The following is a 12,541-nucleotide window of genomic DNA, read 5'->3' as shown; positions in this document are numbered from 1 at the left end:
ACTTCCGGATTGGACCGAGACTTGCCAAGCGGCCTTGTTTTACTACCGGTAGACCGCCTGTCAAGTTTCGTACCATTTGGACTTCGTTTGATGCTCCAACGGTTAACCGAGGGACCGAAAAGGCCTCATGTGTGTTGCAGCCCAACACCCTTCCAATTTGGCCCAAAACCCACCTAAACCCTCTCCATCATCTAGAGCGTTCGATCACGATCGCGTGGCCGCAAACCGCACCTCATTTGGACTTTCCTAGCTCCTCTTACCTCTATAAATAGGTCCCTCCCCGAAATTTCGGGTCATTTCCAACCCTAACCTAGTCTCCTCCCACCTCTCACCGCCGGACACGTCCGATTCGAGCCGGACGTGTCCGACTTGCCCCGCCGCCGCCACATGTCGCCGCCCCATTGGCGCGTCCGCTGCCCCGCGCCGCCGGCCCGCCGGGCCCACCTCCGGCCCCCGCGGCCCGCTTCGCCCGCCGTCGCCCGAGGCGACCGCCGCCCGCCTGCCTCTCTGCGCGCCGCCTGGGTCGGCCGCTGGGATGCTCCGCCGCCCGCCGGCGTTCGGCCGCCGCCTTCGCCCGGCCCCGCCCGGGATCTCCGCCGCATGCGCCGCCGCGTGCTCCGCCGCCGGACGCCGTCCCGGCCACCCAACGCCGCCCGCGCCGCGCCGCTCCGGTCGCCGGCCGCCGCCGCCATCGCCGGAGTTCGATCCGGCCGGATCTGGCGGATCGGGATCAGATCCACCAGCCCTTCGAACCAAACGCCCGCGCCCGTCCCCGGATCGCTTCGTCCCGGAACCACCTCGTCCACCCGTTGACTTTTCCCGCGGGGTAAAATTCCACTAAGTCCCCAAAATTCCCAGATTCATATGCCCATGTTCTTCATGCCGTAACTTTGCATCCGTAGCTCCGATTCATGCATAAAGCATATCAAAATGTTCGTCTCGGAGAGCGCATCATTTCATCTCATTGCATCATTTTCATTTGAGTTTATCTTGATGCCGGGAATGCTGTTAGAAGAATGCTATTTGAGATAATTGTCAGATCTGCTGCTCCAATTAGATATTTGTCATTTTTTGCCATGATTATTGTGTGCATGATATGCCCAGGTGCTCTACATGTGTTTTGTTGTATGTTTTGTCATCTATCCATAGGTGCAACCCATGTATTTTTGTGATGTGGGTGGTGACTAGCACAAGCTTGCAAAGTGAGGCATTTGTTAATGCTGATTTCAGGGACTTAGCATTTCCACTAAGTCCTTGACCTGTTTATCTCATATGGCCATATGTTCATGTTGTTTCCTAGTGATCCTTGCCTCTTTTGAGGATGATCAGTAAGGAGGTTTTGTTAATCTTGTAGTGCTCTATCCATCCATGTCTTTGTTTGCAATTATGGAGCACCCTAGCTTGAGTCAATCGAGCTCTACTTTTGCTATTTCGTGAATCTGGGCAGATTGTCTACTTGTTAGCGATTTTGCCGAGGATGTCGTAGTTGATCCGTGCATGCTATGTTATTGTTCTTGCCATGTCTAGCTTGTATAATGTGTATTCTTGATGGGTGTATGTTTAGATTGTCATGACTTGCTCTGTAGTGAGTGCATCGAGCTCGTTAACATGCCTACTTGATATCTGTTTCAGCATGCTCCAGTTTTCACTAAGTCTGAGAACTGATTATGTTTTTGCCATATTCACATGATTGCAATTGTATTTTCTGATCCCTTTTGGCTCAAGGTCACTAAGGGACTTTTGTTAAGCTCTTTGAGTAGCTTCATGCCATGCTTTACTTTGCCATGTCCAGGCCCTGTAGCATATACTTTTCATGCTCCAAAGTGTGCTACCTGATCTGAAATTCCAGACAAGTGTTAATTTCACTAAGTCTGAGATCTGTTTACCGTTCGCATTTTTTCCATGCTTGTTTGAACCTGTTAAGGGATGAATTAGCCGTAGCTCAGTGTTCATCTTTTGTTAAGCATCATGAATGGATCCCTGCCATGTATTTTGTTGCCATGTTTGAGTACTGTAGCATGTTCATCTTGTTGCATTTAGATGGCTACTTGCTGTATATCGCAGATCGGTGCCATATTTGAATTGCTTGCCATTTCCAAACCGTAACTCCGATTCCGGCTTTCTTTATATCGTTTTCAAGAGATTTCATCTCACCTTTCCAGTGGCACACTTGGGTTTCCAAGTTGAGGCCAGGTTCTATCATTCCTTGTCAAATCATACATATGCATCGCATACCGCATCCCGCATATCATACCATGTTCATGTGTTGGTTGTTTACTATGTTGTGTGCTTCTTTCCGGTGTTTGCTTCTTCGAGTTGGTTCCGGTTACGTCGCGTTTGTGAGGACCCATTCGTCTACGTCCGTTTGACTTCTTCATGGACTAGTTCTTCTTCCTTGCGGGATTTCAGGCAAGATGACCATACCCTCGAAATCACTTCTATCTTTGCTTGCTAGTTGCTCGCTCTTTTGCTATGCCTATGCTGCGATACCTAACACTTGCTTATCATGCCTCCCATATTGTTGAACCAAGCCTCTAACCCACCTTGTCCTAGCAAACCATTGTTTGGCTATGTTACCGTTTTGCTCAGCCCCTCTTATAGCGTTGTTAGTTGCAGGTGAATATTGAAGTTTTGTTCCTTGTTGGAACATGTTTTACTTGTTGGGATATCACATTATATCTTATTTAATTAATGCATCTATATACTTGGTAAAGGGTGGAAGGCTCGGCCTTATGCCTGGTGTTTTGTTCCACTCTTGCCGCCCTAGTTTCCGTCATATCGGTGTTATGTTCCCGGATTTTGCGTTCCTTACGCGGTTGGGCTATTATGGGAACCCCTTGACAGTTCGCCTTGAGTAAAAATCTTCCAGCAATGCCCAACATTGGTTTTACCATTTGCCACCTAGCCTTTTCTTTTCCCTTGGGAGTCGCGCTCCTGAGGGTCATCATTATTTTACCCTCTGGGCCAGTGCTCCTCTCAGTGTTGGTCCAACTTGTCAGCCGCCGGTGGCCACCAGGGGCAACTCTGGGCTGGCCTACCGGAAGTTTAGACAATCCGGTGTGCCTTGAGAAAGAGATATGTGCAGGTCCTATCGGGATTTGTCGGCACATTCGGGCGGTGTTGCTAGTTTAGTTTTACCCTGTCGAAATGTCTTGTAACCGGGATTCCGAGTCTGATCGGGTCTTCCCACTAGAAGGTCTATTCCTTCGTTGACCGTGAGAGCTTGTGATGGGCTAAGTTGGGACACCCCTGCAGGGATTTGAACTTTCGAAAGCCGTGCCCACGGTTATGGGCAGATGGGAATTTGTTAACGTCCGGTTGTAGAAAACCTGAAGTTTGACCTTAATTAAAATGCATCAACCGCGTGTGTAACCGTGATGGTCTCTTTCCGGTGGAGTCCGGGAAGTGAACACGGTGTTGGAGTTATGCTTGACGTAGGTTGTTCTAGGATCACTTCTTGATCATAGTTTCTCGACCGTGCTTTGCCTTCTCGTCTCGCTCTCATTTGCGTATGTTAGCCACCAAATATCCTAGTCGTTTGCTGCAGCTCCACATCATACCTTTTACCTTACCCATAAGTTTAAATAGTCTTGATCGCGAGGGTGCGAGATTGCTGAGTCCTCGTGACTCACAGATACTTCCAAAACCAGCTTGCAGGTGCCGATGAGTCCGTGCAGATGACGCAACCAAGCTCAGGGAGGATGAAGATCTTGTCCTTTGTGTTGATTCGTTCTAGTTGATCAGTAGTGGAGCCCAGTTGGGGTTGATCGGAGACCTTGTCGCATTTGGGGTTCTTCTTTTATTTTGGTTCCGTAGTCGGACCTTGATTGTATTTGGATGTTGTAATGCTTTATTCATTTAATTGTGTGAAGTGGCGATTATAAGCCAACTATGTCTCTTTCCCTTATGTATTACATGGGTTGTGTGAAGATTACCTCACTTGCGACATTGCTTTCAATGCGGTTATGCCTCTAAGTCGTGCTTCGACACGTGGGAGATATAGCCGCATCGAGGGCGTTACAGGTGGCCCCATCAAGACCTCCTCACGGAGAAGAACCGATTACCGTGTATCGTCCATTGTTGACTTTGGATCTTGTATCTCTCTTTGTGTTTTGAGGATCTAGCACATGTGTGATCTATTTCTTGTTGGTTGAGTGTTTCTCTTGTGTTTCCCCTCGTTTTCCCCCTCGTGTTCTTCGTGTTCCTCGTAGGGATCCGCTCCTTTCGTGAAAGATCGGACATCTAGGGTTCCACCCTACATCATCTTGGTATCATGAGCCACGTTGATCACGATTTCGGATCGTCCCCCACCATTTTCTAGCCTTCTTTTGCTTGATTTCGTCCCAAATTCGAAAATCCCCACCAAAAATAGCCCCAAATTTTTTTGTGATTTGTTGGTATGATGAAGTTTTGTTGATTTTGATCCATGGATTTGCTTGGTTTCGAGTGGATCTAGCATTTCCCCAATTTCCCCACTTTTCATCCACGAAATCTCATCAATTTTGACCCCAAAATCCCAAAATTCTGCCCAAAATCGCGTCCCGGATCTGAAATCTCGCGTTGACCCCGACCATCGGACGGCCGTCACTTTACCGGACGTCCGGAGCCCCTGGAATGACCGGACGTCCGTCATCCACCGGACGACCGGAACCCCTAACCCGGATGGAAATTAGCGGATTTCCGAGCTCACCGGACGTCCGGCCACCGGACATCCGTCCACTAGCGAACGTCCGCTACCTGTAAAAACTGACTTCGGCTGATTTTTGTTTCGGCCATAACTAATTCATCCGAACTCCGATTTTGACGTTCTTTATATCGTTTTGAAGCTCTTGAAATCCCCTTTCCCACAAAAATACAACCAAGATCTTTTGACTCCATCAAATTTTGAAAATTTTGGCATCTTTGCCTAGGGCTTCCACCACATCATCCGCTACACCATCTCTGACTTCCGCAACCTAACCAATTTTGTTCCCCATCGCATTAGTTGTTGCTAGAGGAGTGATTTGAGTCTCCTAAGGTGTCTAGGCTACTTAGGGACGGTTGCTTCTTCTTCAACCACCACCACCACTTCCGCATAGGCTTGACAACTATACACTTCCGCCACCCCAACTTAACCCAATTTTGTTTGTGTTGTGAGTTGTGTCTCCTAAGGTGTTTCGGCTACTTAGGGACCGTGCTTTCAACTCCGACACCGTGTATAGTCCACCACCATAACCTCCACTTCCGCATTGCCTAGTGCAACACCACCGCATTCCGCTACCACCATTTTGACATTTGACGTTTGAGATTTTGAGTTCGTGGTTTTTCCGTTTCCTAAGGTGTTTCGGCTACTTAGGGACGAGTCTCCATCATCTTGGTATCTCCATCAAGATCACCGCCACTCATCGACACGGACGGTAACCTCCATATCATCTTGGTATCGTGGTATCCCTCCATTTGTATATTCCCTTGCCATTGCATTGATAACCCCTAGCCCATTTTGCGTCACTTGCCTATCGAGACTAGCCATTTGAGTATTACCGGCAATGTTACTTGTGCACATTAGTGATCTACACCATACATTGCATACATACCATATCATATTGGTATCATATCATCTCATGTGCCTCAAGTTTGTTCCCGCATATATACAATTGCTACCTTGGTTTGTGCATTTCGCAAAGTGGCCATACAAAAAAAAGAGAATAAGCTTTTAAGCAAAAGAGAAAGAGCAAAGAAGCTTGTAAGCAATAGCCATAGCATCATACCACATTGTCATATAAGATCATCTTGGATCATAACACCGGGAACCATATATACATAGCATACTTGGGATAGAAGTCGTTGCATTTTTGTCTCCTATAGGTTGTGCACAAGTGTCGTATCCGCCTATTGAGCAATCGTGCTAGCGTCTCTCTAGAGTTGTGCAACAAGAGCATTTTCCGTGGATTCCACATTTTGAGCTCATCCTTGGTTGCACGACCACATTTATCTATCCGTGTGTGCGTTTCCGTGTGCCACCCATATTGCTATTGGTCTACTTGTTACACTTGCGAATTTGTGAATCTCTTTCAACATTATTGACTCTTGCTAACATTTTACATCAAATTTTTGTGCCACTATCCTCACCGAGATCCACCATAAGCCTTACTTGTGTAGGTGCGAGAAACCGACAAGAATTGGTACCAATTGTGCTATTTCCTTGTCCACATTGGAGTGATCATTGATCCACTTTCAACTTCGGTCAAGGTAAATTTGGTATTCGTTCTTCTCCTTCTCCACTCATATTGGCTCGAATCTTGTGATGGATAGGCAAGGCATTTCATCTCCGGTCTTCCACAACAACGACGGTGTGAACAACTACATCAACAAAAAGCTTTCCGCACAAAAGGAGGAGCAAGATGCAAGAATGGAGGAGATTCGGACCTTGTTGATCAACCGTTCTTCCCCTTCATCATCCTCAAGACGGCGACGTTCAAATCACAAGTCTTCAGAGCGCAAAAATGATGCAAGCGCAAGTCGTCCTCGTCCACATCTCCATGGCGACCACCATCACGTTTGTCATCCACCTCGTCATGAAGGGCAAGTCACCTCCAAGCAACATGTGCAAGACGATGATGAACGACATCTACTACGAGCTCAAGCACGACAACGACACCATCATCATGATGATGCTCCACAAGCGCCTACCTACAAGTCACAACAAGCCCTACTTCATGCCAAGTCCAAACTTCATGACCACAAGAGAAGACCGCGAGACAAGCACCACCAAGACGGAGCTACGGCTACACCAACCACTTTGGCATCTTCGCCAAGAGACTTCAAGGCATCTTCACCTTCGAATACATGGCATCTTCTCTAACAAGCACCTCAAGACTACGCTCAAGAGAAGCTCCCCAAGCTCAAGTCCGCGACTTCCACGAGCTACTGCGACCTCGACATCGACCACACGATTCCTTTCTATGGGACTCAAGAACCCGAGGAGTATCTCGAGTGGGAGCATTTGATGGACGACTACCTCAAGCTACATCAAGTCCCCCCCGAGGATCAAGTGAAGTGCGCCACAAGGAACTTCCACGACTACGCGTCCACATGGTGGCTTCACACACCTTCGGAGAGCTACGACATGAGTTGGCCCAAGACGAAGAGAGCTTTGCGGCGAGAGTTTGTGCCTCCAACCTACACGGAACAACTTCAACGCCAATTGGAGAACACTATCCAAGGATCCAACTCCATCGACGAGTACTTCAAGGAGATGAAGATTGCCTTGCGACGAGCCGGCGTGGATGACCCCATTTCGATGAAGTTCCACTTCATGATGGGATTGCACAACGACATCTCCAAGACGATCTTCCTCGAGAACTACAAGTCCCTCGACGACAACTACATTGGTGCTCTCAAGGCGGAACAAGAACTCATGAAGGCCAAAGTTTCTCTACCCCAAGCTCACTTCGCGACGACCAAGCTCCATGAGAACGAGCATGAGGATAGTACCACCAAGATGTCCAAGCCCGACGAGCTCCAAGACGATACTCCCAAGTCCGACGCCATCCCTCTTTGTGGCATTGACGATGCCGAGTCCCCCATGACTCTTTTTCAAGATGGTACGGCGATGAGTACGACTACGGAGACCCTCAAGGACCAAGCTTTGGAGGCGAGCGACACGGTGGCGAGCAAGGATGATGCTTCCATCTTAGGAGGCGAGTGTGATGATGTGCCATCTACGGCCTTCATCCACGGCGAGAGTGATGATGTGCCATCTTCGGCCTTCATACACGGTGACGACAATGAGATGGTTGAGCATGGGATTTTCCCTTCAACCACGGCGACATGTGATGACTTGAGTGACTTTTGCCACCATATTGAGAGTGAGAGTGATTTCACCACTAGCCCCATATATGATGTGTTTCCACTATTCCCATGTGAGGAGAGCCACAACCCCCACCACTTGAGTGAGATGAGTGACTCCACCATACGTGAGATTGAGTGCACCTATTTTGAGGGAGTGCGTGAACCACCACATAGAGAGAGTGAGATAGTTGATAGGTCATGTGAGGCCACTTTTAACACTAATGACTTGACATCTACCTCTATTGTGTCTTCTCATTTGGTGCTAGGTCCCTTATATGATGACGCACCGATTCTCGACGACTTCGTCCTACCTTTGGAGAAGACGATGGCTATGGTGGAATATGATGCACCCCCCACATGGTTCCATCACAATGATGATCTTGACCACCATTCGGTCTTACCCACCTCACCTGCACCACATGAGTGGAATGAAAACGGTAACATAGGTGAAGGTGGTGCTCTAGTCCCACTAGTGGACTATCATGACATTGATTGCTTGCATGATGTTGATCAACCTATTTCCATGCTTCATGCTAGTGTGACTTCCCCTTGGGATGATTTACCCATTTATGATGAGTATGATGATTGCCATGTGGAGTCTATTAGTTGTGATGACATGTTACATAGGATTTCTTGTGCTAATTCTCTCGGTCACATCATGTTTGCCAATCCGCTTGACTTGTCATATGCTATGCATGAGATCGACCACATGTCATATTTGCAATCTCTTCATAGTGACTATGCATATGCCATTAAGATTAACCCAATTTGCACTTATGGCATAGATGACAAGCCTATGGTTATTGGCATTTGTTTCTCTTGTGATGATATTGACATGCTACCTTTGCATCATTTATCTCATATGCCATGCCATAACCACCTAGCTTCGGATATGCATTGTTTTGGATGTTGTCCATTTTCTTCATATGTTGTTTCCAACATTGCTCATGAGGAGACCCCCATAGTTTCCTCATCCATTTTAGGAGATTTTGATCACTCCCATCCATTTCATGATCCTCATACTTATGTGCACAATATGCTTCCCATGAATAAACATGCTATTGATGTGCCATATACTTGTATGCTCAATTTGCATACCCATCATGTTATACACAATAACTATTCTTTCATGATGGATGACATGTTCTTATATCATGCTTCAAATTTCTTTGAGCGATGCTTATCTTGTGCTAACTCTCACATGCACATACACATCATGATGGATGATGTGTACATTTACCACACACACAATTTCTTCCGTTTGTGTCTCTTTTGTGTAGGTACCCATGAATTCTTGTCAACCTCGCAATCCCACGAGTTGACAAAACGAGCTCTAGAGAGCAATGATGACTTGGGATCCCATGGAGTGTCTTTCCCACCGCTCTCTTTGTGCAAATACTTCGCGCATTTCTTCTACATGGCCCTCAGTTGGCTATGGGTTGTTATCCATTATATATCCTTTGCCCATCTTGCCATGTTCACTTTGCATGATTTGCTCATTCATATGCTTTTGCCATGCATTCGTGACCCATGCTTTGCATTACACATGATGATTGATTCTCATACTTGTATGTGTATTTGCAAGCTTGGTGGAGATATTGCTTGTTATTGCCATGTTTGCTTTGTGACCCATGCCTATGATTATACTTTGATCTTGCTTTGTGTTCGTGCTTGCGATATGTCATGTGCATTGCCTATGCCTATTATTTACTCACATGACATCATTGCCATGATTTCCTCTAGTGTGTTGCATCTTCGCTCCACTAGTTTGCACGACATGATTGTTATTGCTTCTTGTCATATCTCTCCATATGTTTCCTCTCTCATGCTAGATGATTTGCCATGTATTGAGTGCAATTATGCATTTAGTCTTGATAATGAGTTTGCCCCCATAGCATTCTCACATATATTTGGAGATTTTGACATATTCCTTATGAAGCATGCTTGTCTTACCTCTTTGCACCATATACCTAGTGCCATGAATATTGCCATTTTTGCATCATATTCTTCACTCACTTGTGCTTCTAATGGTTATGTGCAAGAGAAGAGAACCATCATGATGGATGATGTGTTTATCTACCATGCACATACATTCTTTCTTTTGTTGTGTGCATGTGTAGGATACTTGGACTTCGTGTCAACTTCCACGTCACGTGAGTTGACAATCCAAGCTCTTGAGAGCGAACCACCTTCTACCACGACGATTCTACATCGCACTTGCTTGTACTTCGGCATTGTGAAGGACGCACAAGAACATGCTTTCACGGTGATATCCTTCTCTTTTGAGAACCCCCAAACCATGAGCATGCATATTGTGGATCATACTACTTGTGTTGCTTGCACCATGCGACTTATTTGTCATCTTGGACCCCTTTCATGTGCACATGTTAGAGATCTTGCTTCCACTTGTCATTTTCACAATTCCATGCATCATGATATATATGCCTTGTGTGTTGCATCCAATTCTTGGATTACTTGCTCCTCTCATATGTTTGGTTGCAACAATGTCATCACTTCATATATGCCATGTCCCATTGATTGCTACATGCTTGCCTTGATTGCCTCACACATGATGAACAATTGCTCTTTCTATTGTGTTGAGTGCCACACTATCTTCACGACACCCTATGCACGTTATGCTTGGATTGTCTTGCACTTGACCCATGTGTTTAGACACTTCATTTCTTTTGGTGTTGTGAATGATTCCTATGCCTACCATAGACCTTTCATTGAGCACTTTGCCCATGTTTGCTATGAACTTGAGGTAGATGCTTCTTCTCTTGCCACACATATTTGCGTCACTACCTCACATTCACATGCTTGTTTCCATGATGTCCTTCTTTGTGCTCAATTTATGTGCTTACATTCCATGTCACAATCCTTTGTCACACCATATGCTATGCTTGATGACAACACTTGTTGGGTGAATCACCTCTTGAATGCTTGGTTTTGCACTAACGCTAACCGTATTTGTTTTTCCAAGTGTTTGTTCTCCTTGCTCCTTTTAAAGGACTCACGAGACGGTGCGACATTGAAGAGTGCCCATTTCAAGCTTCACGATGACGAGAACTTGGTGATCGACCACTAATACACGGTGATGCCATCTCTTTCCCATGGTGATTTGGATTTCGACCCGAGGTCCGATCTTTCCCAAGGGGGAGGGGATGATGCGGAGCATCCTATGGACATCACCATGTCAAGAGTTCATTCGGCAAGTGACACGTGCGACATCTACTTCACATACATAAAGGTGAATCCTCTCCTTTACACGTGCTCACTTGACCCCTTCGAGGATGGTATACTACTTGACCCTCCATCGTGCATGCATAGGTATTGTCGGAGCTTCACGGATGACGAGGAGGAGTGCAAGTGCCAAGGATCACCTACATCATCCGCGAGGGAAGCCTGGAAGAGAAGACGCAAGAAGAAGAGTTGTCGAAGAAGCTCCAGCCACCGGACGACCGGTCGGGTCCGGACGTCCGGCGTCTGAAGATCCACCGGACGACCGGTCCAGACCGGACGACCGGTGTCCCTGCACCCGAGCCAAACGAGCGGACGTCCGATGCCACCGGACGACCAGCGACCGGACGACCGGTCCAGACCAGAAATCCGCTACACCAGCATCCGAGCCAGATCGAGCGGACGACCGGCCCCTACCGGACGTACGGTCGCCCACGAGCCACCGGACGGCCGGTCCCCAGCGGACGTCCGGTACCTGGCTGTGTACAGTTGCGGGCTAAGGCCCATGTACCCCTTCACTTTCCCCCCATTTGCACTAAGACTATAAATAGACCTCTCCCTCCTCCTTTCTAGGTTAGCGTTGTGATAGCTCATTTGAGAGATAGAGCTACGCTCATCCATTACAGATCTACTCCACGAGAGAGACCGCGGCCCCTCTACGGAGAAGATCCCCTTGGATTCAAGACCCCCTCTTGGGTGGCCCCATCAAGACCTCCTCACGGAGAAGAACCGGTTACCGTGTATCGTCCGTTGTTGACTTTGGATCTTGTATCTCTCTTTGTGTTTCGAGGATCTAGCACATGTGTGATCTATTTCTTGTTGGTTGAGTGTTTCTCTTGTGTTTCCCCTCGTTTCCCCCCTCATGTTCTTCGTGTTCCTCGTAGGGATCCGCTCCTTTCGTGAAAGATCGGCCATCTAGGGTTCCACCCTACATCAAAGTGGCTGAGTCTGAGATGAACGTGCCTCTGCACACAGGAGCAACATATCCACTAGATAGGCATGAACCTTGTCCTTGTCGCCAATGCGTGGGAACAAAGTGTTGCGGAAGATGCGATGCATGATATCCAGAAAGGAGTTCAACACCCAAGTCGACTTGCCATTGGGGAGCACCTTCTCAACAAGGAATGGCTGAAGCAGGTTCTTGTTGGCAGACTCAGAGTTGGCGTGGGGGCGAACACCAACGGGGGTGTGAAGCCCGTCATCAGGAATGTGAAGTAGATCCATGAACCCCTTCCATGTAGCATACATCTGACGGCCGTTGGTCATCCAGGTCATCCTCCGCTCATCCCTGGGATGAAAGTAAACAGAGGCAAAGAACTGACAGATAAGCTCAGGGTCGTAGTCAAGGTGAAAGGAGATCACCGGCTCAATAGCAAGCTGCTCCACCAAGTCCAGAGCCTCTCCAAAATAGTCATGAAACTTGTCCTTCCGCATGTGATTCATGTCTATCCACTTGACATCCACGAAGGTA

At 47.4% G+C, this 12,541-nt stretch overlaps 1 protein-coding gene and 1 pseudogene across 1 annotated transcript; both read left to right on the top strand.

Moving 5' to 3' along the window:
• Nucleotides 1-6,985: 6,985 nt before the first annotated feature.
• LOC147984411 (uncharacterized) lies at nucleotides 6,986-8,372 on the top strand (annotated as a pseudogene).
• A 1,436-nt stretch (nucleotides 8,373-9,808) lies between these two features.
• Nucleotides 9,809-10,918, top strand: LOC147984410 (uncharacterized). The gene has a single exon (XM_087541090.1). It carries the CDS (start codon nucleotides 9,809-9,811, stop codon nucleotides 10,916-10,918), a length of 1,110 nt encoding a protein of 369 aa, XP_087397216.1.
• Nucleotides 10,919-12,541: the final 1,623 nt, after the last annotated feature.

This window comes from Triticum urartu, chromosome 2A (genome assembly GCF_056163025.1).
Source record: "Triticum urartu cultivar PI428250 chromosome 2A, HENAU_Tu73, whole genome shotgun sequence".
NCBI classification, from domain to species: Eukaryota; Viridiplantae; Streptophyta; class Magnoliopsida; order Poales; family Poaceae; genus Triticum; species Triticum urartu.
This window is presented reverse-complemented; position numbering and strand designations above follow the sequence as displayed.

Coding starts and splice junctions, on each gene's coding strand:
- LOC147984410 (XM_087541090.1), top strand. CDS start 9,809: ATGAATATTGCCATTTTTGCATCATATTCTTCACTCACTTGTGCTTCT.